The sequence below is a fragment of the Nelusetta ayraudi genome, unplaced genomic scaffold (assembly GCF_046127955.1).
Source record: "Nelusetta ayraudi isolate G7.1 ecotype Tasmania unplaced genomic scaffold, CSIRO-AGI_Nayr_v1 ptg000169l, whole genome shotgun sequence".
Lineage (NCBI taxonomy): Eukaryota > Metazoa > Chordata > Actinopteri > Tetraodontiformes > Monacanthidae > Nelusetta > Nelusetta ayraudi.
The window spans coordinates 556,145-582,544 of NW_027466219.1; the positions used below are offsets into that span (position 1 = coordinate 556,145).

At 45.4% G+C, this 26,400-nt stretch overlaps 1 protein-coding gene across 1 annotated transcript; it reads right to left on the minus strand.

The window, feature by feature from the left end:
- Window positions 1-17,516: 17,516 nt before the first annotated feature.
- On the minus strand, window positions 17,517-25,588 carry LOC142880635 (immunoglobulin superfamily member 3-like). The gene is made up of 10 exons (XM_076014599.1): window positions 25,117-25,588; window positions 24,144-24,518; window positions 23,614-24,030; window positions 23,052-23,456; window positions 22,579-22,938; window positions 21,033-21,407; window positions 20,559-20,951; window positions 19,240-19,650; window positions 17,950-18,324; window positions 17,517-17,858 (listed from the first exon to the last, which is right to left on the minus strand). Exons 1-10 carry the CDS (start codon window positions 25,211-25,213, stop codon window positions 17,668-17,670), a joined length of 3,399 nt encoding a protein of 1,132 aa, XP_075870714.1. The 5' UTR covers window positions 25,214-25,588; the 3' UTR covers window positions 17,517-17,667.
- Window positions 25,589-26,400: the final 812 nt, after the last annotated feature.

Genomic DNA, 26,400 nt, shown 5'->3' on the forward strand with positions numbered 1-26,400 from the left:
AGGTTGTTGGTGTTGTTTTTTTCAATTCTAAAGGGAGCCACTGCAGAGGCGCAGAAGAGCCGCATGCGGCTCCAGAGCCACGGGTTGCCGACCCCTGATCTACACTCAAGGGCCGGTGATGCAATGTTTTGTTTTGTTTTTTAAATTTCTGATCCAGATTTCCGACTTAAGTGTCAGAACCCTGCAGATAACGAGCGTAGTGAGGAGACCTCGCGTGTGCGCAATAAAGAGGTAAACAGGATTTTTCCATTGACTGCGTCTACCCGTCTTGCACACACTCACCAAAGAAGTCATCTCATCATGCATAATTTACCCAGCAGGCAGTGCGCTATGCACACAATCACTCCCAATCCCCCCACATGCATCCCACTGACAATCAGCATAATGAGGTGTCACTCTGCTTGGGAACTGTAGGGGGAAAATCAACTCGAACGGCGACAGCGCCACCGCTTACACCTCGACGCCTCCCTCCTCGAGTTTGCGCGTTCGCCGCGCCTTTGATTCGCATCACGAGGGGCGCAACCAAACATTAGTTTCACACACGCTCGGATTTGTTTATTCGCGCGACTTCACCGCGGCAGTATTAATTTAGCGCCGTCCTAAAATAGACGCGGCGGTGTGCAAGAGGAAGCAAAAAATAGCGTTGTGAGATAATAGCGCTTTGGTGCAAAGATGAGAAAGAGTGTCGCCTCGTTGGGAGGACAGGAATGTGGAATCCAAAATGAAGTAAGTTCGCCAAAACCTAAAAGCTCCCTGTTGCGTAACAGATGAATAAATGAGCAGGCCTTTACATGTGCACACAAAAAAGTAATTGCAAAAGACTCATCTGTTATTCTCTTTATCAGCAGGGAATTTTAGGTTCCAAATGCTGCTTGAACACAACACTGACTTTTTTTTTTTTACTTTTTTTTCGGTCGACAGTAAAGATGATTCCTCCCACTCTGCAGGGCTCATAGATTTGAGTTCAGATAAAACTTCCTGAACAACCGTTGAAATGTGTCTGGGCCCCGGGGCTCCCAGAGAGATGTTTACCGAACATATTCTGTTAATAAACCGTAACGTCACATCGGAATAGCAGTTTAACCGCACAGTTAAATGAGAAAACAAAAGGCTGTTTTTGTCCTTCCTTCTGTCTAAAACGCTGTCGCGGTGTATTAACAGAACAGTCAGGCAGCTCTTGGCATATTTATATAAATGTTTCATGAAAAAAATGCCAAAAAAAAATAAAAATAAAACCTTTTACAGACATTGTTGCAGACCAAAAAGTAAGTCGAAATGGGATTAAATAGTGATCCGCAGCTCGCAGGTGTCTCCGTGCAGCATCTCCAGGGCCCGGTGCAGGTCTGATGCCTCTGAATTAACATGCAATCTAAACAGATCCGCCTAGGTAGGCCATGTGCATTACACCTGGTTCACGGCACCTAATTTTAGCTCAGTCCTCCACAGACTCCTCGGAGCGCGGTCAGGCGATGGCACAGTTTGCACAGGCGGGCAGCTGCAGCAGCGTTCGAGCGGGGCATCGTGTTCGCACTGAGGGAGAGGTCACCTCTGACCCGCCCTCACGCCCTTTTTTCCCCCCTACTCTTAAGTATGTGCGCTCAGAGAAAATTAGGCATCAGAGGAATGTTTGCGTGTAAAGTGTATGATGGGGGATCACAGCAGGTCTCCATGGAAACAGGAGAAGGCACTGTGTGCACTCCAGAGTCGGGTCCATCACCTCGGTAAAGTTCTGATCGCCAGTGTCTCTCTCTTTTTAAACAGATTAGACTTGCACATTAGAGTTCAGCTCCGGCAGCGAGCTTTAGACCAAATCTGTCAAGTCTAATATTCCGGAACGCTCTCACAGTCTGTTTTCAATGTGAGAAACTACGCTGAGATGCAGAGTTGTTACTATGGCGACTGCCTGTTTACCTTTGCTCCACATGTCTGGTGTTAAGTTCAAAAAGGCATTGCTTTACGTTTTGATGTTCCCACCAGCAGAGTAACAGCATAGACAAGCAATGTGTGGATGTTCAGGCGCTGCCGATCAAAACCATCAAAACAGGGTCAAGAGAATCCAGGATTTCCTTTATTTTTACACCACATTTTTAGCGAGAACCGGCGGAATGGAAAACCAGCTTGTAAACAGCTTCCAGAGAACTGTTCAAAATTCAGTCTGACCTATTGGGCACCGGCAGGTACTCACAGGGTTCGCTCGGTTTTCCACTCTTTAGTGTGCACGCCCTCAGATTATTACTATTTTAATATTTGCGCCCCCAGGCTATCTGTTGAGCAAGGTTACATTACATGTGTTTACTTATTTCACCACACACACAGTTTTTCAAGGAGCGTCCCAAAAGTGTATCAATGATTCATTGGGGCTTCTCTGAGTAATTTTTTTTCTCTCTTCCCCAGGTCTCACATGAATATGACACTTTTACACAACGGGGTGTGCAGACTCGACTCAAGCGTGCACACGTGCGCCATACTTACACGAACATGTGCCAGCCGAGGTAGGCGACACTTGAGCTAACAGCGGGATGCGTTCACCAACCAAGAAGAGAAAACATACATGAGGACGCATCCGCGCTCCGGCTCTCACGGGGTCGCTAGGGAGCGCACGTTGTCGATGAATCTCCGCCATAAGCTGCGAGTGCACACGGAAGGCACTGTTACATAAATGATCTCTGAAACAAAGAGACAACTATAAATAAGTAAACAAAAGCTCTTTGTTCTGATGGACTCAAAAAGCAACGCTAGTAAACTTCTGAAACTCCCGGCCATATTTAGCTTCAGAGCCTCCTGAAGGAGGAGCGAGCAGGACGGGAAAACAGTCCAGAGTGGTGAAACAGACCCACAGATTGGAAGCAAATGGTTAAATGGAAAATGGACTGCCCTTGTATCGTGCTTTCCAGCACCTTGACGGTACCCCGAAGCACTTTTGCAATGTCCTCTCATTCAACCATACATTCATACACCAATGGGTGGCTACTGCTAACCCCATCGGGGACAAGGACACAACAACAGACTGGAGCAGGATTTGAACCACCAACCTTTCAGTCATTGGATAACCCGCTCTACCTATGAGCTACAGTCGCCCAAAGCAAAGCAAAGCAAAGCAAAGCAAAGAGGAGGAACGAAGGAAAAGTCAGCGTTTCATTGTTTTGGGCCGCGCCTACACTTGGACTTTGCTCATATCTACACAGAAGACGGCTTGAAAAATATATCACCATCCACCTCACACTTCTCTCAGAGCTGTGAATAAATGATATATAAGACGGTGCGCCAGAAATGCCAGAGAAGGATGCGCGCAGGTTTGATTTGATGAAACAGTGAGGTAAAAACAATGAGGTTCAAACTAAGTTAAAAACAAAAGAAAACAAAACAAGAAAAGAAAAGAAAAATCTGTATACATGTACATATATACATGTACAAATACTGTATCAAGATATTTGTATATCGCCCTTCAAGTAGACAGACAGCAAGGTTAATGGAAATGCCTAAAACGCAACATTTGTACATGGAAATGTCTCCTGTCACATGTCTACATGAAACACAACAGAAAAAAGAACTTCACTTTGAAAGTTGTTCTCAGATACAATGTCAGTTCTATTTTTAGATCTGTATTGTTCACCCTGGACTCTGGTTGAGCAGCCTCACACAGATGATTTGAAAAAATAAAAAATACTCTTTAAATCCCCAGAGGACAGCACAATTAGCCCTCTGTTTGCAACTTCCTGGTCTGGTTGTAGTTTCCTGCTAAAACTGATGATTTGAAAGGAACAGAAAACCCTGGCGGTGCAAGGGGTCCGATCCTGCCACTAACGTGGAACAGGTATTGTACCGTGTGTGATATCACAAGGGGCCAATTTCCAGAAGTGCCTGTTTCTGACGAGTGACTAGAGAGGCATGTCTATTTTATCAATTCTTGAATAGTTTACTGACATATGTTGTGAGAAAATACTGGCAGAGTGAGGTTTCCACAGATGGGATCGACGGCGCTGATACCAAAGTACACTGAAAAAAGCATTCGCTTTACAAAATAACGCCTGTACGAGTGGACTTGGCTTCAACCTTGCGCTCCCTTTGAACAAAACAACAGTAAAGCTATGGGGCTGGAAGAGGGGTGGAAAGAAAACTGGGCTGGATGTTGCCTCATCCACACACTCACAAGCCCCCCAGTAACTTTGGCCTAATCCTACACGGACCGCGAGTGCATTTAGAGTCTGAAGGTAACAGCCCAACACGTTCCACGCGCTGTGGGGATACGACTGACTGACAGCAGGCAGAAGGCAGCACTCCGGCTGGGGGACGGCTGGGTTTCTTTTTTTCCCCCCGCAAGTGCCACTCTATCTAGGATTTAATGCAAGCTGAGTCACTAACGCAGTCAGAGTAGCGCGGACTGATTTCTCACGCCACGCTTCGCGCCGGCTCGGGAGATTACACCCTGCATTGTCGCGTAACCTTTTTGATTATCTGCAGCTGAGGCCGCCGCCGCCGCCGCCGCCGCCGCCGCCGCAGTCAAATATGTAATTCTGTGCAACGCGCAAACATTTTTCTTTTTATGTGGCATTGAGCCGTCAAAACGTATACGTAAAAACATATACATTCGCACCTCGGCCCTCACAGTCGTGTTGTATTAGTCTGCAGGCACCTCAGAACCGCGAGGAGGTTAATTATTAATCGCTGGGGCTCTTAATGTGGAGGATTAATATGAAATGACTGTCATGCCTCCAGTTTTTTGCCCGTCTCCACCTCCTCGGCTCTGATAGTCTTTTCTCTCCGCCTTTATCCCCCCTTTGCCATAAGCTGCTCAGACATTTATTTTTCTTTACACTAGTCACGCTGTGATTGCCACGCTGATTGCCTCATAATTACATATATCAGCACTTACGCGGGCTCCAAATGAACGTTTGCCTGCGAGTGTTTGCACTGTGACTTTTTTTTTTTCTTTTTTCCTTTTTTAAAAAGTTAACCGTCTGCAATTAAATGAGCTCCCAACATTTCATTAGAGGAGAAAACACAAAAACTCTGTCTCCCCCGCCGAGGGGTGACTTGTTGTGACATTGATCCGTGTTTACTTTCGCTCTCCTTCATTTGCAATTGGGACAGAGTGAAGCCGGAAGAGTCACATTTGCTCTTCATCATCTCAATTCCAAATGACCGTCGGCTGGATGGGACAATTATCGGCCCGTGTTTGTTTGATTTTTTTTTTTTTAAACAAATACCTGAATATCTGAGCAATTATCAATCTTCTCACTGTTGTTTTTTTTAAATTATTACAGCGCCATGCGGCTGCAGCAGGGGACAGAAAAAGTCGATGCACAATCCAGGCAGCGGAATTGAATAACATCCCCCAGTGTCGTAAAGACGGATACGTGCATTTACTCCTCTCGCCTGGTTGCATGAAGCAGAACTAATTTCAGGGATCCTTATTAAGCCGTTCCCCCTCTCATCTCAAAAAAATGGTGGGTGTTGCCCTGTGTGTAAACACAGCTGAAGGCCATATCTTCCCTTATTTTTAGCAAACTGGACACGCACAGACGATGCAATCAGAGGGAAGCGCTTATATAGCAGCAAGGGCATCAAGGTGAGCTGAAACACACTGTGAAGACGGTTCAACTCTGCGCACGCGCGCACACACACACACACACACACACACACACACACACACACACACACACACACCACTTGCCCCTTTACACAACACATGCACATTTCATCATCATCCCTAGCGGGTTCAGACTTGTACTTTTTTTTTTTCTCTTTTCTTTTTTTTTTTCCTGTTGGGTAACAACAACAACAAAGCAGATGCTATCTTTCAACTCCGGGCTGAAAACGCACGATTGACTTTTTTTTTTTTTTTTTATTTTGCGTGAGTTGTTGTTTCACGGACACCACTCGCTCGAGTTTCTGACGTGTGCAGAGCGATGCAACCTGCTCTTACCACACAATCCTTTAAAAACTGACATGACTCACGGCTGTGAGAGGAAGCATGTGGGCAAGCAGAGGCGACTAATACTGAGCCAGATTACTGAATCATTGCATTATCCACGTTGGGAACAAAAAAAGAGGGCCGTTGAACTTGAACGTGACGTTTCTGGTAATTTAGCAGAGCGGCGACATCTTCACATCGTACAGTGATAAAATGGGGGAGTAACTCATTTCCATAAATGGCTGTGGCTATATTTCTTCTCAAGTCCCGAGGGAGCTGGGAACGATTAGAGGTTGTTTTTTTTTATCATTGTTTTGGTGAAAATGTATAACGTAAACACCTTTCAACAACAAAATCAAAGTCAGCATCAAAGTCAACTTATAACAGTCTAGCTAACCACCAATGGTAAACGTAGTTCTGACCCAGTTTGACTCAGTACTAATTAAACAATCAACTTACCTGTGCCTTGGTCCCTGTGAGATTTATTTATTTATTCAATCATTTATTTATCTCCCGTCCGTCTCCTTGAACTGTTTTTCACTCATGGTAAATGCTGACCCAAATAACCTGTTGCTCCTTATTTACAATTACACCCGTTTGGCGTCAAATGGCAAACATTTCCGTCAGCTGTCAGGGCGAAATCTGACGCCTCGGGCAAAGTCTGCAGTGTGAGGTTGGAAAGGAGGAGAAGAGAAAGAATAAATAGAGATGATCCGAAAGTTGACTGAAACTGTTGGTTGCAACGCCTGCTATAAATGTGCAGGGATATTGGGAAGTGTCACCCAGTTTAGGTCAGGTGAACACATAGAATTCAGTATTTTACAAATCATTATGATAATGTATTTTAGTTTTAGACAGCTGGACAAATGCACATTGTAATTTCCCCTGAGGTTGAATAAAATATTCTGATTCTGATTCTGATTCTGAAGATACAGATTTGCAGTTTCTTATGCTGCCGGAGGCTCTGCGATACCGAGGGACGATCTGAAACTAGTGTTTTAATGCAGGATTAGCACATTGGCCATTTTGTGACATACTCTTATTTAACAGGTGTGGCTGATAATCCACTGACTGGGGCAGCACCCTAAACCTTCTGTGTGGCGGCTGATTGTGATAACCCATTGTGCTGGAAAAGGCTTAAGATTAGCAAATGTGCAAGAGCTATTCCAGCCTCACTCACGTGGCATTGTAATTAAATTTGATGAGCCCAAAATGCTAGAAAATGTATTTCCATCTGCATTTGAAACAAACTATCGGCTTCACATCAGTGTCCCGCCGAGTGGCAAAAATAAGCAGCTGAGCATGGTGACCGAAAAAAATGCAGCTAATACACCTGAATTCCAAAAATGGCTTTGTTTTAGCATCACCAGGAAGAAAACAAACCTGCAAAATTTCCCGCCTTTGCCAACATGTGCTGACCTGCAGACAGTCATGCATGCACCTATGCAGGCTCATACAAGAAGGAGTTCACCACTCACATAGATTTTCTTCTTGCACCAACACACTTTGACAGGCCTACATGAGGACACAAGACACTTCTGTGTTTTGCTTTCTAACCAGTCGCACAATAGTACAGGGTGGAAGATACAGAAACAGACCCAAGAGAGGACATGAAAAACAAATACCGCATTTGAAAATGTTACCGCTTTTGTGTTACATCATTAAGCCAGGAATGTTTTAAATGGCTGTTTTAATTTGTGTTTTTGACCTTTAGAGTTGAATGCTGCTGGGGGAGAAAAAATGCAATATGTTGTTTTGTTTAATAGTAAATAGATTTTCAGGAGCAACAAAAAAACGTAATCAAGAGGATAATTTTCCATCAGCAATCTATTGTCAGCTCGAGAAGGCGGCTGCTCCAACCACAATAAACAATTTCAAGGAGACGACACGAGGGCTTGTAAATAGAAAAGACGTTCAGAAGTAATTTATTAATCTGATTGTTATTCACAGACTGATGGGATTTCATGGCTGATGGGAGTCTGAACAAGTAAAAGGGGAAAAAAAATAATAAAGTATATTCGCTGCTGTTGCCAGAACAAACTCGTGCAATTATTTCTCAGCATTGCAAATGCACTCGCAAATTAGTTAAACGCAGCATCACCAGGGGGGGAAAAAAGACACGTTCTGGGCCCAGTTGGCCCACATTCCATCCTGCGCGCCGTATGTTGCTACTAGCACACGTGCGGTAAAGAAAACGTTTGTAGTGGAGCGATCTGGATCCGGGGCTTACTCTCGATCCCTCGGGGACCCGCATTTTCACTTCAGTCTGAACTCGCCTTACCACTGGGAATGTATGTTTGCGTAAATGTGAGTCTCACCCGCTCTGAACCAGGAAGGACTCCGGGTGAGAGCGTTTTAATTGATTTGGAAGTGGTGGCTGATGGGAATGCCTCTCATGGCTAAAAACATGCTTGACACACAGAAATGATAACAGCTTATTACCACATCAAAGAGGCAACGCTACCTCATGCCCAGTGCATAAAATGAACTGACAATTTTGATGATGCGGAGCATTTTGCCCCCCCAAAAAAAGTTAATTTGCCTGCTTCCTCTCACTGCGTTGGGATCATTTCATTGAGGATTTCTCTGGGGGGATCCAGCGAGAGAGATGCTCATTTATAACAGGATGCAGAGCGGCGGGGGGGGGGGGGGGACCCAACCAAAAAAAACAAAAAACAAACCAGTTCTCTCCAGATAAAACTGGTGATTGAATTGTGTTGTAGTATTGGAGCCATTCATCCTTGGAGCTGTTTATCTGAGCGACAGGCGCTGATTGCACAGGTTCACTCTTGTGTTTCTCAGCGGCTCCTGTGTCTGACAGTCTTCAGCGCAGCGTGAGCCTCGGCTCTTGGTATAATGTGGCTGCTTACCAAAAGAAATACCAATTACTATCATGAAGCCTAAGGGGCCTGCTACAACAGGGAGACGCTCGAGGTGAAAGTCTTGTTAGCCTGCGCATCTTAGCCGGCGAGCGGCTTTTCTTAAGGCAGCTCGCGGTAGGGCCTGGTAGGGCCAATCGTTGATGTGAAGGTTTACGACTTTCTGATTATGTGTAGAAATAAACAGACTATATGAGGCTCAGCAGTGGTGGTTATGCCGCTGATACCGCGTGTACAGTATGCTAGCAGGCTAAAGATGGCTTCCTGTCGATGTACTAGACAAAGTTGTGGGAGACATACAGCAAGTCGGCCTTTGTAGCTTACCTAACTGAAGACTGTGCATCCCTACTGGGAAGATTTTGTGAAAATAGTAGTCTAGATTGTATGGTGTGTATATGCATAATAATATGAGTGTGACAAGTGCGTTCACGGTGAAAACTGTGCAAAAAAAAAAGGAGCAGCAATAAAATCTGTTCACAGTGGAAGTGGCATTAGCACAGCAGCTACTAGTTAGCATCCTTCTGCTAGTCATGGCAACTTGTAAGGAGTTATTGTGTGGTGTCTATCTATCTATCTATCTATCCATCTATCTATCTATCTATCTATCTTCAGTTTCAAGCCCCCGGACCCTTGGTGAAAATAAATGAGCTAAAAAGCTTGTGGGCTGGCTCTTCTGCTCGCTGTATAATTGGGGTGAGAGACTCGCTGATGATGAATAAAGGGATCCGTTGCATAAAAGTATCACGGGACCTCTCATTACCTGTGTTATGACTTTGAGTCTGGCTGTGCTCTGGACCAGAAAAGAAATGACGGGGCCAACACGTAGACGTGGACCGTGCCATTTCTGTACCCTAAAGGCCTAACATCCGCGTCACGCTGTGATACCTTCGTGAAGTGTGACAGAACCGCGTGACATCAACTAGCTGCTCAGACAGAACGCATAGACACGCTAAGAAGTGAAGAAGGAAGCGTCGTCACACGCTGACGGATACAGACATAAAGTCAGTCAACTTCATAGATCTCAGTATAATTACCTGCTTCGGCCAGCGGGAGTAAATACCACTGGATAATGTGTCAACATGAAGGATTTAATAAGGAACATAAATTAGGTGTAATAGAGAATAATGTCACTCACGACTGGTTTGTAGAAGATCTATTTTTTTTTTTTTTTTCTTTCACCGTTACCATGGTAGCTACAGAATGATGTAAAATGGGGGATGGTCATGAGAAGCTCAGCTTGAAATGATTATGCTCATATCAAACATCAATATCCTTCATAAAATTGTGTGCGATTGTGAGTGTGACTGACAATATTAAAGGGGGAACTGAATCACAGAACACAGAGAGTAAGTGGGTATCTGCACAGGACGAGATCATTCTCAGTCAAGGTATGTCACAGAAACGTTGCAATTTGTGTGTGTGTGCGTGTGCGGGCGTGTGTGCCCTGCGCGCGCAGATGTGCACGTGGTCACAGATTGCCAGCGCCGGGCTTTTCTCCCGACCTGCACGGTGTTTGTCAGCTAATTAGCGACATGAGTTGGAGCGACATCAGCTGAGGGAGCCTCTCACACGCAGAGCGGAGCTGATGAGAGCTGATGGGCGCAGCCGAGCGTCTTCGTCGGTGCCTGAGGAAGAGGAGGGGCTGTGGCGGCATTTAAACCACCGCTAATGAAGATGTCAGCACAGCGCCGCGGCGCTACGGCACGTGAGGCGGCCGTCAAAAGTGGCGTCGCCGCGTGGATGAGTTGCTGCAGGCAACGCGGTTGTAACGTCAGAGCTGAGACGTCTGATCTGACGCCATGGCTCCCGTGTATAGCTAATCTAAACAAAAACAAAAAAAACTCATCAAGTTTACAACTACAGCAATCGGTGCAGCAAAAGAAAAGAAGAAAATAATCTCATGTGGTTGTACGAGCAAACAAACACTTAAAATTCAAGGCAGACGAATTCCGGAGATCTCAGCTCTGCAGTCTTTTGAGTCTATTGACAATCAGCCTCCTTTTAGTCACAACCAATTCAGGAAGAGTCTCCTAATCGCTGCCCCCAAAAAGCCCCAGAAGAAGAAAACCAGGCAGCAGGAACAACAGGAAGTGACAGCGATCTTAGCTGCTGCTAATGTCATTAGCAGGCCGTGGCAGGGGCTCTGGCAAGAATTTAGCTGAACACCAAGTTATGGCTTGCTGTGGGCCTGTGAAGTCCTTCTAGAACCAGTTCCTACCTCCTTGGTTTTTTGTTGGCCAGCCTTGAATCTATTGCCCAATCAACGTCCTGGCTGCTCTTCAATCCCCCTAGCAAGCACTTTCAATAAGCCCTTTAATAGCTGAAGTGAATCCAAAGTGTTTAGGGAAGTAATCGACTTTGAAAGGTTACTAAATACAAGACGAGATGTATTAATGATAACGGAAGATAATTAGTCTAGCGAGACTACAGGTGGACAGGCTTTCGGGCAAAACAAACAAACAAAAAAAAAATCTGAGCGTCCGTGGTTGGACGGCAGGATTTTGTTGACTGCATTCGGCAGAGCGGTGGGCAGCTATCTCATGTTGGCTCTCATTTGTTAAAGTCAAATTGGCCGTGACACGGCTCCCTGCTCCACCCTCCAGTCAAAACCTCTGGAAGCGAGGCCTTGATGGGCACAGGGTGAGAGGAAAGCCTTGAGCGCCCCCAGGCTGATATATAGGCTGATTAGCAGCCTGCGCGCTTGTGCTGATGGAGCTCCCAGAGCAATGCAGAGCAGAATTTTTTCGTTTTCCCGGCTGCGTGATACAGCCAGGCGGGTGTTTTGGAGGCTGACATTTTTATTCCCCCTCACCTACCTAAGAGGCCCACTCTCTCCCTCTCCCTCTCTCTCTCTCTCTCTCTCTGTCTCTCTCTCTCTTTCTCGTCAGTGTCAGAGTCAGATAACATCAAACTGCGCGTCGTGTTGAACCAGCTTAACTCTTCTTTTCCCATTCTTGTCAGCCGGAGAAAAAGTTCGCACGAACAAGTCGAAAGAGTCACGTCGTCGTTGCGCTCTATTAAAAAATTCCCACTCTGGCAGACTAAAACCTCCTCCTGCTCGCTGAGGGTTCGGCTTCCTCTCCGGCAGAATGCAAAGTCGGTGCAAATATTCACTCTCGCACATGTTGCCTGCCACATTTCCCAATATGAATTATCCATGATTTATTAAGGGGACCTCGTGAATGATTCTAGCCTTACGGGACTGTCACAATAATGACCAGGAATCGCTGCAGGCTGCCTCCGAGACGCGGCAGTCTCTCAGCAGAAGGCCCCAACAGTCCTATAAAGACGCATCAGTGGCGCGCCTCTTCATTTTATCAGCAGCGGGAAGTGTGTTGGAATTTAATCCCCAAACAAAAGAAATCCACTGCTTGTTTCTCAGTAAGACGGAGATGTCTTTGCTGTCTCGCTTAATGGAGCGGCCCTTGGAGAATGGGGGGCGAGGGGGGGGTGCGGGACAAAAATAAGATATGCTCAATCAAGAATCATATCAGATTTGTTGTTTTATTCATGTGCCAACCGGCGCAGCACTGTTTAGAGGACGACGACAATAACAAAAACAACAACAACAACAACAACAACAACAAACAGATTGTTTCCAGTTTGGCACATGAATCGATACACGGGCCCCGCCATACTGGCATAATGTTGGCATCCTCTCCTTTTCTCCTTTTTTACATGTCTATTGTGCAGTAGTGTTTCTACCCATCCTGGCACTCTACGCAAGATCAAAAAGAGATCAAATAGGTAACAACTTCTTACAGATTAATCTTAATTGGATTGTTTGATAGATAGATAGATAGATAGATAGATAGATAGATAGATAGATAGATAGATAGATAGATTTGACCTTGCTACATTGAATCTTTATAAATTGCTTGTGATAAGGTGCTATGGTGGAGGATGTGTAGTGCAGGTAGTGCAAGTAAGCAATCGACAGTGCAGTGATCGATTTACTGCAAAATAATTTCTGTTTAAAATGTATTATTATAAACTCATATACAAAACATTAATACTGAATTGCACCCAGTCCCTCCCCAAATAACATCAATAACATCAATAACATTTTTTAAGTGAAAGGAGTATTTGCCACCTCATCCACCAGGGGGCACCCTACGCAACCACCTAGAAACACCTCTGCTATTGTAAGTCAGTGGGCAGATGTGATGTAATGACGTAGTAACAGTGCACACAGAGCCAAAGACGAGCGCCCAACATTATCACAAAGGCCTACATGCGGCGGCCGAGGCACCTTCATTAGAGTGACGAGAAAGGCGGCGGCACGTGAGGGCTGTGCGAAAAAAAAATATTTCCCAGAGAGCTCCTCTGACATGGAGCAGAATGGGCTATTACTTCATATTGCACCATTTAGACTTGTTTTTATTTTGGACTCTTCTGGCTCCTCTAACCAGTCTGCACTCTCTTTCCCTCTCTCCGGGGAATAACAATTGGACTTGGACAAGAAAGAAAGGGGGAGCTGACAGCTCTTAAGAGTTTAGAGACATTTATTGGGCCTGTGTACTTGTGCGTTACGGCTCAGCTGCTGAATATATATTTGGCTTCGGGTCATATTTGGCTCAGCCTGTGCTTGCTGGGTGACGGTCTGTGAAAAGAAGTGTTGCTCTGCACTCTTCACCGTGCTTGTGGAAGACATTACATAACTTAGAGGAATCATTTTTCTTTCTTCTCCTGCACGGCAAAAAAAAAAAGAAGAAAAAACACGAACGTCTACAAGTACAACACAGACTTCAGCAGTCAGCAGTACCAAAATATCAGCGTGGGCTCCACATCCATGTTAGCATTACCTCAATGTCCCACCGTTACCACTGTCACACCTGTTGATTTTTTTTCTTGATGCCTGCGGCCTTTCAGAACACAATGGCTCCCTCTGGTGCCCGCAGGTGGTACAAGGAGTAACACGGAGGTTCAGGTAGGGAACAGAAGGCTGCTCTGTGTAAAGGCTGTGTCCTTTCCTCCCCCCGTGGGTATCAAAAGGTAAAACAGGGCCACGAGGGAGTGAAGAGGAGTTAAGGATTCAGCCAGATTCAGCTGAAGTGACAGGAGCCTAAAAAAATGTTTCAGGGAAGGCAAGCGATGTTACGTAATTGTGCAAATGGTAGTGGGAGTGTTTCCTTTGCCTGGTGTCACCCTCATTTCTGCCAGGACACATAGGATTCCTTTGTTTCAAAGGGGATTGACAAAAGCGTGTGTGCGTGTGTGTGTGTGTGTGTGTGTGTGTGTGTGTGTGTGTGTGTGTGTGTGTGTTAGGGGAAGAGGGGCTTTTGGAGAATCGCATTTACAGAATGACATTTCTCAAAATGCATTCTTGCAACCAGAGGTATTTCAGTTTTTTATCTTCCCTCGACGGAAGAGTGTCGTCTCTTTTTTGGCGACAGCGTTTCTTTTGCAGGGGACTCAGTTCGCGCATTAAACTTTAAAGTGGGGGCCATGCATGCCCGAGACAAACAGAAGTAGGTTCTTTAATCAGCACTAAAGCAGTAGTGCCGAGGGTTTGAGAGAAGTGAGATATGATCATAGGCTGTCAGTTTTGACAGCTGTCTGCGTGGCATCGAGTTACGTCGATCGTTTGTATGAAAGTTTTAACAGCTGTTGCTGTTATTCTAGTCGTCAAGGAGTTTTCACTTTCCTTGTTTATCCTTTAGAATGTATGTGACTTATTTTATAGAGATAAAAAAATAATCACAAAAGTTAAACTAAACTTGAAAGTACAGTCTTCATTTCATTGGTTGTTGAATGCGTTTATTTAATTAATTATTTAGTATTTATTTCATTATTTTTCATTCATTCATCTTCAAGAGTTTGTAACCCGGATGTAATAATTTGTAACATTCATGAGGGCACTGTGCTATCTGGGTGTGTCAGCCAACCAGATGGACGGCATGCCTTGCTTTTTCCTCATGTAAGGAAACTCCTTTCACTTTTGATTCCCAACATCGCAGTGCGTGCGGACGGCACTATATTTTGGTTTCTATTCCTCTGGTAGCTGCTGTCCAATATGAAATGGAACAAGAGCAGAGCAGAGCAGATGTGAGCTTCTGTAGTTCTGGCGCAATTCACCACAGGGGGAGGACAGAACATCGGGCCGTGGCCAGATCAGATCTGGATGGAGATCAGGGCAGAGGAGATTACTGCCTCCCAGCATCCAACAACACGCTGGCAAACTGGGCACAGGGATGTAGTCTCACTCCACTGAGAGCCGGGAATGTTCGAAGCGCAAAAGATTTAAAACGTCCTGCTTTGCGCTGGCTCTGTCAAAACACGAGCCGCTGGCCTGAATGTTTAGATGCGCATATATTGTTCGGATGTCATGAGGATGCAGCAGAGCCGCTGCATACGTCAACATGTTAACCTTGATGTGTAGATGCGGGAGTCGGTTTGCCTCTCACAGCACAATGTCTCTTTGTTTGCTCTGACAGGCGTCACCATGGAAACACGCAGAGGTGCCTGGATTCCAGTAAAGTTGAGAGGCAGCTGGTCCAGGAGGCTGTGAAGGCGGTTCGGTGCTCGAGCGGAGAGAGAAGTACATCATGTCTCCTCGGCTGAGGGCAGCGCAGGCTGCCCCCGGCCTCTCTCATCCTCTGGAAAACGCCGCTGTTGGTTCTACCTTCAGCTTAACATAAGTGGCGTACACTCAGCGGACAAGAGTTTCCCAATGTAGGGGAGGAATCCCGGGCGCGCAGGCTTGTTTCTTCAAAAGTGCAAGAGCAAGGAGTGGATTCTATTCTGGTCCCCGACACAGACGGGGTGTTAAACATTGATGGGGCTGATGCTGGGAGAACAGGGAGGGACACTGGGAAGACAGGGAGGAAACACTTCACTGTATTCTCAAGGTTCGACTCGGTTTCTCCTCTCTTAGTGCCTGACTTTGCAGAGTCAAAAAAAAAACTATCTGTTAAACGGCAAAGGATGCATTCTAGAAAAGATTAGAATGATCATGAATTCAAGCATGATTTTGGGAATAAAATATTGTGAGTTCATGGATGAATTATCTGGAGGATCTTCAGTTTCCCCCCAATTTTATTTTTGTTTGTAAATATATTTTGGGGTCATTATCTTTTTTTATTATTATTAGGGACTGAGCCTGCGGAAGACCAGTTCGAAATGATCCTACGGAGGATGCATCCTTTGAAAGACTTATCCTACGAAGGACGTATCCTAATGCGCCCTTCCTTTGTAGGATGCACCCTTCCTTTGCGTCCTTCCTTTGTAGGATGCGTAATTCCTTTGCGTCCTTCCTTTGTAGGATGCGTCCTTCCTTTGTGTCCTTCCTTCCTTTGTAGGATGCGTACATACTACTATTACAAATACATAAGATTGTAAAATGACGGAATGGAACCCAATAATAATCCTGCATAGACTTCTTTCAGAGTCAGCAGATGTCGCCGGGCGTCAGCAGAGGACGGGGGTCAATTGCAGGCATTGGCAGAGGTCGGGGTCATCAGGGGTCGCGTCGGCCACGGTGGCTCAGTCCCGCAAACGCTGCTTGCAGCTTTAATTATCATTGTTATTGTTCTTGTTATTAGTGCCCTTTGAGTTTTGTAAATGCTTGAGTTTTTCACAATATGGTATATGGTAAATGCATTCTGTCTCTGTCTTAATTACTTACACCAGCTCCTGCAGCCGTTCCTAATTTTCTGATCAAAGCCCATATTACAACAATTAATTAAACACACGTTACATTTACATGAATAGTCATGATTTCAAGCATGGTTTTAGGCATGAAATATCATGAATTCATGCATGGATGACCTGGTGGCCTTTTTTTTTTTTTTTTAACCTTTATTTTACCAAGAAAGTTCCATTGAGGTTAAAAAGCTCTTTTCCAAGGAAGTCCTGGCCAAGAGGCTGCAACACTTAAAAATTTCAAAACAAATTTATAAGACTTAGTCACTGTGAACCCATGAAATACATGGGAAGTCATGGTAGCTCTTTATATACTTCATGCAGGAGTTCATCGAAATCAATGTTGAATCTCACTTTCATGTCACTATGTCGGTACATCTGGAAAAGTCTCAAATGTTTCCAAATGAGATTCAACATATTGGACTGAGTATGTGGGATGTACTTTTGTTTTGTTGTTTTCTTAATTATGCAGACTTTTGCAATTTTGCAAAATTGAAATATTTGTGATCATTTTACAGCAATCGAAAGAAATGTACTGAGGGCAAACAGACACGGAGAATAAGGCCTGGTGTTGCTCTCACTGGTCTGCACTAAGCGCTTGTCATTCTTATCAGTTTGACATAAAAGAATGTTGGTAAAAGTTCAAAGCAGATATAAAAACCTGGCAACCCAAGAGCCTCATGGCCCAACGAGGTCTTCTGTTAAGTGACAATGTCTACAGTCTCAGACGAGACATTCGGTCTCATACCTCAGCAGAATCGCAAACCGCACTGTAGCCACTGCAGAGTCTCACTTCCTCAGTGAGCTATCTTTGCTTTGTTGCTTGTGGAGCAAAGACATCAAATCTGACTACATTTCCTGCTTCATGGTGCCTTAAGAAATGCCGCTTCTAACTGACACTTTACATCCCACACACTGTTTGATTGAGGCCGTTTGATTGAAGGTCAGAGTACGATGCCTTAGCCATAATCGGCCCGTGTCATAAACCTTGTGATTACACAAAGACATCTGAAGCTGAGAAAAAGGAGAATTGGTTATCTAAATGTCATAACCTCACAAAGGCATGACTAATAACTCAAAGTAGGGTGTTTATTGAACTTCAAAATATTCATTGTACAAGAATAAGACAAAAATCTTCATTACAACAGATAAAAACTATTCACTTGTGGAACTGTCACAACTTACAGAAGAATACTGGACCACTCCACACACCTCTCTTCTCCTCCAGCTTCAACTATCTACACTGGGCTTGGAGTTCAGAGGGTGCTGCTCTGTCCACAGGGATGGCTGTGGCTTTTTCACCCCCTTGCTTCGACACAACTTCAGCACAAGCAGAAATATGACAAACAGCAGGAGCAAGGTGATCGGTATGAGAATCCCAAGAAAGGTACTGGACTGGCACTGCGGCTCTGCATTGCCTCCTGGAAAAGGACAGAACACATCAAAATCCTGCACATTTGGACATGATGGCTACTAAAATTGACACAGGGAAGAAAATCAAGGCGTGTTTACCTTCTGTGTAGATGATGTTGTAATTTCCAGACCTTTCAATGGCAACCTTCCTCCAGCCGTGCGACAGCGAGGGAACCCACTCCTCTACCTCACAGAAGTACAGTCCACTTTTTTCAGTGACCAACGTGAGACTAAACTGTTCGGGTGAAGGGCGGCTAAATCTAAGCTCATTGCCGTTCCAAAACGGCAGAGTGGAGTTCCAGCCGACTTTGAATATGGGCTCTTGTTCGAATTTTGTGTCTTTCTGGAAAAACCACGTCACCTGGAACTCAGAGCCCGCGCTGGACTGCCGGGTGATCTGGCAGGGAACGGTGAATTTCTGGGACGCGCTCACGTTCAACACCACTTCCTCCTGCAAAACAGACAAGTTCTTACCTGCGAAAGAGACAACAAAAGACACTTTGTTAGCTTTAGCCGCTACTTTTGCTCTGCAAATAGGGGGCTCGTGCCTTTTGCCGACACAGCAGCACATTTGTCACAAGGTTGCGGTCATTTCTTTACAGTTTGGGGTCCAGACAGCACGCAGACAAAGCTCCGACACATATCATACACTTCCTTCACAGATGTGTTGAAAGACGAACAAAGTGGATGTGTTGTATGACTTGGCATAGGAAAAATCACTAATGTTCAAAAGCTTGGCGCCACTGACCAGCTTTACAAGATAATATACTGGAATGCTCTAAGAACATTGCTAGTCGGATGTGTTGACCACATACGGGATGGCTTTGACAGTTGTTGCCTTGATTGTCTAATTGAATGTGGTTTTAGAGAATCAATCTCAAGTGTGCCATACTCAGCCATTATTACAGCAGCTGCACGCTTTAAAATTGCGATTAAAAAAAGTCAACATTTCTAAAACAAAGCTTTGTTTTATACTCACACTTGATGTGTGTGCTAATATTGACTGATTTCATTTTCATTGTGTCATTAGCCTGTTTATGGAAATCATTTAGAACCTTTTATTTTGATTTGTTCATGTATGGACTATTAAAAAAACATGAGACGCTTACATGATATGTAAAGAGTAGGTTACATAAGCCAACGCTTCAGCCTACACCTTTTCGGTCAATATGATTTTCTTATCACTGTATTCTTTATCTGTTTATTTGTATACGTACAATTATGACCGAATAAACAAAACTGAACTGTACTGATTTTCACATACTCGTAATGATTGCAGAGCATTCAAAAGCACCATTTCAAAAAACTGGTTATAACGGCGTCCAGCGCAGAAATGAAAAACTTTTGAACGGTAGCGTACATCACTGGCGTAAAGGGTTGAGGTCCTACCTGGAACTTTTACGGTTAACACGACAGGCCCGGCGCTCTCCGAGGCCTTCTGCTGCCATTGGCCCTTGTTGTCCAGATGGAATTGCTTGATCATGCACTTGTACGTGCCTCCATCCTCCTCGTGGCTCCTCTGAATGTGCAGGCGGAAGCTGCTCTGAGTGGGTCTGGAGAGACGCAGGCGCCCCTGCAGGCCTTCAAGACCCCGGACTTGCGGGTATTTGAGGAGGCCCGTGTGATCGAGCTCCACCAGGGCCTTGGGTTCTGCAGGGTCGTCCCTGCTGTACAGCCACGAAACCGCGTAGAAAAGGGACGGAGCGAAAGCACCCGTGATGATGTTGCACTCGAGCTTCACTTCGTCTCCCTCCGAGGCCGCCAACGACCGCTGTGTCAGATTGACCCGAAGGTCGTTGGCTGTGGAAGGAAGGAATCGGAGAAGGATTCACTTTGTGGGCTTCATCACAATACACTTTTGATGTCAGCAAATCAACAACAGGATTTAAGAATCAATCATTTTGGGAGATTAAATGTCCCACATTATGCGGAAATTGAAGTTCTCCATAAATATGATTGATAATGTTATCTGTAAACTCTTCAGAAATGAGAAATGCTTTGGAAACACTGGCCTCACTTATCAACCATCCTGTTGTCATAAAATAAAAAGGGTCAGAGTACACCGCCTTAGCCAGAATTGCCCCGCGTCGTAAACCTTGTGGTTACACAAAGATGTCTGAAGCTGAGAAAAAGGAGAATTGGTCATAAATGTCATCACCGCATAAAGGCATGACTAATAACTCAAAGTAGGTTATTTATTGAACGTCAAAATATTCACTGTACAAGATAAAAACTATTCACATGTAGAACTATTACACTGTTATTGTTTTATTTTAGTGGAGGTTGCAAATTGAGGGCGAAAATAGTTTTCTGAAGATCTGTAGTTGATAATGTAAATTGTCAAAGGAGTTCAAGATAAAAAATGGAGAAAAAAATATAGAAGAATCAAACTTAAATTGGTATGAGAAGGGACTGTTATCTGTTTTTTTCTTGTACAGTGAGCAAAGTCTCATTATATTTAAGGTTTTACTGATGAGTTGTCTGCATTTGAAGTCGGTTACATATTCTCATCTCTGGTTTTGACTCACTTAGGGCTGCTGTCACCACATCCTGATGTGGGACGTTGCACTATTCTAACTGGTGCACAAATGATGTCTCACACACACACACACACACTGTTCAATGAGGACCCATAACCCTAGAAATTTGCTAATAGTGACAATAAACAAAAAGTTTTCCAGTTAAATCCTAAATTCACCCAAACCCACCTGGTACTGTGAGCGTTAGCTGGATAGTCTCAATCACTGGTGACAGTTGATACCACTGACTTTTGGAGACTTGTAGCCACTCCGCCACCTCACATACGTAGGAGCCGCGGTCTGAGGTCTGAGCTTGGCGAAGACTCAGCTGGAAGGTGGGGCCTTCCGAGCGCCTCGCGCTGATTCGCTTCCTGTAGCTCGGATCCAGGGTGGATCCAAACGTCACAAGCCCATCCTGGTCCGTTGTCAGGAGTGTCAGCTTTTCGGCCTGCTGTACGAGGAGCCAAGTCACGGAGTAGCGGGAGGTCGCAGACGGCTCGGAGGTGACGGTGCATCTCATCTCTACGTCGGTGTTAACGTGACGTCTCAGAGATGGATCCGGCCTCAGAGACAGCATGCTAACTGCAGTGGAAGGATTCGATGAGATGAGAAACAAAAGCAAACCATGGCGCGGATGAGTTTCAAAGAAGGTTAAGGCCCTACCTGGGTTATGCACAATCACAGCCAGCAAGTTGGATTCCAGCTTCTTGGGCACATTTTTCAGAGAGACGACAACGTGACACTGGTATCTTCCCGCCTCTCTTTGACTGACGCCATTTATAACAAGATAATGATAAAGTCCATTTGGGATTTTCTGCACTCTTAGCTGGTAGCTGTGCTGCTCTCTGGCCCAGATGATGGAACCGTCAGAGTACATCGTCAAGACGTTGTCCAGGTCCAGGCTGGACCCATAGCGCTGCAGGGTCCATGACAGAGTCATCGGCAGATTCAACCCTCTGACCCGGCACATCAACTCCACACTGTCGCCCACTGTCGCCATGCTGTTTCGACCGATGAGGCCCAGTGTCACAAAGGACTCTGCAACGCAAGAAACAAGGGCGTCAGCGGTGTCACAAATGAAACATACACCCTTCGCCACACACATTTACATGTAACACATGACATGCTGTAGGTCTCATTGCTTTGTTCAGCTCGGTTACTGCACTGGGTGTGAGGCCTTTGCTGAATTTGACCTTTTTCCAGTGGTTGACTGAGGTCATGTGCAACAGCATGTGCTCTGCGTACGGTGGCTGTGCTGTTGAGATCTGCTAGGTTGGTTCTGGGGAGTCCAGTGATCCCGGAAGCCCTGTGTGTGGTCCGTGTGAGTCTGTTTCTGTGTGGCGCTGACAGCATGTTGAAGAAGCAGGGGGAACAGTGGAGGAGGATCGGTTGGGCAATGCTTATGTAAAGTTAATGGACGATAACGCAATCGTGCATGTTTGCCTTTTCGACCAATGAGGCTCAGTGTCACTAAGGACTCTGCAACGCAACAAACAAGTGCGACAGCGGACGGCGAGTCGAAAAATGAGAAGTTAGTGGACGATCACGCAATCATGTGTGTTTACTTGTAGGAAAAACATTGACGTCACTGTTTTTCTGCACGTCTCCTACTGCCAAATGTCATCATATCAGTACTGACTGAAACAATGAAATTGAAAAAAGAAAAAACTAAAAAAGAAACAAATGTCAATTCTGCACTCGCCTAAAAACAAATCAGCAGCCCCGTGACCCTGAGTGCAGGAGAAGCCGTGATAGGAAATGGGGGAGATGGATGGATGCAAATGTATGCAGGATTTAGAGTTACTGTTGCGTATAAACAGAATCTCAAGTCGGAAAGCATGGAGGTCAATCGCTCAGAGTGGATTTTTTTTTTTTTTCTTCCAAATGCTCTTTGGGGAATGCATTTTCTTCTGGGAATATCAAGAATGTGAGTTTTGTACATAAATATCAGAGATAAAATTAAATCACATTGGAAACGATCACGTACAAATGATGTTAGTCGACATTTAATTTAATTACGTATCACGTAGCTGCCTGATGCAATCTTTTATTATTATTCTTCCCATGATTATCAATACATTAAAACATTTAAAATAAACTGCATGTTATCCTTAATGTTCTGTGTATGTCCATATATTGTATGATTGACAGTATGATTGACAGTAAAGATACCTTGAACCTGAAACCAAAGCAAAGATCCGCTACTCACCCATTGGCACCACTGTCACAGTGGCCGTCTGTGACTGGCTGGTGGTCTTGCTGTTGGTTTTCCACTCGGACACTACGCACTGATAGACACCCGAGTCCTCTGCCGTCACCTCCTCCAGCTCCAGGGTGAAGGTGTCAGCTGCTGGACGTGCCGCCGATGCGCTGCGTCCAGTCGGAGGCGCCTCCAGCACGCCCTCCTGGTTCAGCGCGACGACGCTGGTGAAGCCGGCCGCGTGGGGGGACTTGCGCTGCCAGGCGACGGACAGCTGACCCTTGATCCCGCGCACTGTGCAGGTGAGCCTCAGACAATCGCCTTCCTTAACGCTGACGGCGCTGGCCATTTCCAGCGAGAGCCCGCTCTCTGTTGCAAGAAGGGTGTGAAAGCGTCCGATGGTTTAACATTTACAGGGAGATTAATCTGAGATTAAAACAACTGGAAATGAGACGGCGGAAACGCCGGCAGTGTCTGCTGACCTGTGGCTGAGATGGTGACCTGCACCGAGTCGGAGTCCTGTGCTTCTCCCTGCTCGAAGGCCCCGTCCTGTCCTCGTTCCTGGGGCCACACCCTGCACACGTACGCGCCCTGGTCCTCCGTTCTGACGGGCTGCAACGTGAGACGATAATCTCTGGTTGCCACCCGGGCTGCCCTGAAGTCCCCGTCTTTTTCGCGCCCGCTGTGCTCAGGCCCCACCGACAGGATCCCCGTCGGGCCGATGCGAGCCAGCTCCACGTCCCCCCTGAGCCAGGCCACGGAAAAGAACCTCTGGTCCTGGTTCAGCGCGTCGATGCTGCAGGTGAGCGACAGCTCCTGGCCCTCCTGCAACGAGCTCGGCTGCACCGACAGCATCGCCGTCACCGCTGACGATCCGGGCCTGACTTCTACGTGAGAAAACAGACACATACGCACGCACGCACGCACGCGCCCACAAACACATAAAACCATAAGTCCCACAAAGTCATATCCTGTGCAAGACGAGAAGAGACGAGCATGCAAGGTCGTGAGCTGAACTGTTTGAGTGACTGCGAGCTGTCTAACCTCTGGCCTTAACAGTCAAGTTACTCCTCGCCGAGTCCTTCTGAGCGATGGAGTACCAGGATCGGTCCGGATCTTGAATCCACTCTTCCGCCCGGCAATAAATCTCGCCTTGGTCCGACACCTCCAGCTTGGCCATTTCGAGCTTGTACGTGGCCTCTCCCACTTTATCCAGCCTTATCAGCCCGGTGCGGTGGCGTCCCTCGAACCCACGGCCCGCCGTCAGCGTGAAGTCCCTGTTGAGAGAGACGATGGGCCGGGCGGCGTCCTCGCCGCTTTTGTGAAGATACCAGCCGAGAGACAGATGAGTGTGCTGGAGGGTGTTGCTGGAGGCCTGGCAGGACAGAGTGAGAGCCTCGCCCTCGTTGTGGCTCAGCACGGCCGATGCTGTGGATGAAACACTGAGGGAGTTGTCGATCACTGTGGGGACAACGCGAGACGCCAAAGAGGAGCAATTTATTTAGTGTTGTCCCCGGTCACACGCAATTACAAACTCATATAATCAGAACAGAGCAGAGGAGTGCGATGATTACCTTTCACCGCCGTTATGCTACTGTAGATTCCATTATAGACACTCTCCGAGTTTAACACCAAACACTCAAACTCCCCCTCGTCGCCCCTCTGCAGGCTCTGCATCTCAAAGACCACCGAGTTGGGGGACGCGTGCGTCAGCTTGATGTCGCCGGTCTGCACGCGACCCGAATACATGGCATAGCCGAAATTTTTGTTGCTGGTGCTGATGATGTTGAGGGGGGTCGACGGGTTCGAAGGGGAAAAGAAGCAGAACTGAAATTTCTTGGTGGCGCTGTGGCTCGAGAAGCCACTCACGTTGCAAGTGATGGAGAGACGGGAGCCCAGCGTGCGGTACAGGGGCCCCCACTGGGACTCAGTGAGCACTTGGGCGCCTCCTGAGTGGAAAAAAAAAAGACACAGGTGCCAAGCACATTCAACGTTAGGTGCCAATCATTGTTCTGAAAGTCACGATACCTGAAAATCTGGTTCTTCCTCTAAAGAAGTGAAACCTGCCTAACCTTTACATTTGCAGTTATTTATTTATTCATTTATTTATTTATTTAAAACGTTTTGTTAAGTTTTTAAAGAACATGTTTTCAAGTTTATTCAGATTTTTTAAAAGGAAATTAATTTCCAAAATCGATTTTCATTTCTTGTACTGAAATTAGTTGTTATTTGAAAACATCTCAAGTAAAAGATCCAGAACACGGTTAGACATTTCAAACAAAGCACTTGGCCACTTAGTCCCACGCACCTTACTGCATAACTGTTGTTTGCACACTAAACAAGTTTACATTATTATGTTGATATATATTAAAGGTGAACACACAAACAAACATTTTTTGTACTTGTCAATATAAAATAATGTCATACGTTAAAAAAAAAAAAAAGAAAGAAAGAAAGAAACTTAATAAGATAATTTTCATTTGTATCATTTTTCTCTCACAATAAATTCCCAGCAGAATTCCTTGTGTCTTGACGTGGACAACTTACCAGAGTGCAGGAAGAACCCCAAACAGAGGAGGAAATAAGGTGTCAGCCGAGAGCAGTCCATCCTGCTGCAGCATCGCCCGTCAAACTCACTGAACATCTGCCTGTGCACATACACAGATATGGAAGTGGTGTGTGCTTCCTGTTGCTAAACTAAGAGGCTGGTTACGAGCCTGGACTATTTCACGCACGCGTTACAGTCCCTACAAACCTCTGCACGACACAATTAAACATCTCGTTTTGTCTCTTTTGTTTGTTTCCACTTAGATTTAATTTTGTTAAGATCGGATCCCATCTTTTTCCACTCTAAAGTAGCTTCAGTCTCCGTCTCGTCTCGTGCTGTCATCACTAGATGCGCTTCATTAATACTGACGTCAATATCCGACCTATTTTTAACGTTGAAATGTTGTTCGTCAAGACGCGGCAGATTTGTTCCTTTTCGGTTAAAGTTTAATGAGGCGTTCAGTCGCCCGCCTTCTCGGAATGTTCAGACCGATGACACCTTAGCCCCTGCAGTAAATCACGAGTTTCACGGAATCTTTGTTTCGTTTGTTGGTTAGGTTCTTTAAAAAGTAAACTGGGCTGGTCTCCTAATAATAGAATAATCGGTGATTGTCGCAATACCGGAAATGACAAAACGCACATTCTGCGAGAACGTAGATAAAAAATAAATAAATAAATAAATGGACTCAGTAGCAGTGTGTTATCGACATGTAGTATTATTTTGGTCCGCTGCCCGTTTCCGGGGAACTCAAATTTACGTTAATGAGGGACTCGTGTGTTTTCGGACTTACAGTGCCACCCAGTGGAGAATGTGAGAACATGCAGGCCTGCAATTTTAACGTCATTTTATGAGTAGTAAAATTTGAGGGAAGATCTGTAAGAAAAAAATATCAGTGCAAATTAAGAAAAAATGTAGAGAACGTTAAGCCTGCGACAATACGAAAAGTATATATTTGAATTCTTCGCCCCCATACAAAAAAACCCCTGTGAGTTGACAAATAATTTCTGCAGCCTTGCAACAACAGCAGGGTGTCAGTGTCCCAGAATCTTCATCATGAGCCAGAATCTTCATCATCGCTACCCAGCTGGAAGCGCATCATTTAAAACTCCAGGCTTGTCAAGGGATATAAATACCGTTTTTCTATTCTTTTTAAAGGCCTCATCTAGATCATCACTCATTTTGTTTAATTATATTTCGCTATCTAAAACCGTTGACAATTTTTGAACACACAAAACTGCATACAAAGTAAACATAAAAAAGCAATTTTGGCAAGAATAGTGAAT

Excerpts from the sequence above, each read along its gene's own strand:
- LOC142880635 (XM_076014599.1), bottom strand. The coding sequence starts at position 25,213 with ATGTTCAGTGAGTTTGACGGGCGATGCTGCAGCAGGATGGACTGCTCT. Across the intron at positions 24,519-25,116 it reads GGGGTTCTTCCTGCACTCTG|GAGGCGCCCAAGTGCTCACT; the intron begins GTAAGTTGTCCA and ends TTTTCCACTCAG. Across the intron at positions 21,408-22,578 it reads TGTGACAGTGGTGCCAATGG|AGTCCTTTGTGACACTGGGC; the intron begins GTGAGTAGCGGA and ends CTTGCGTTGCAG.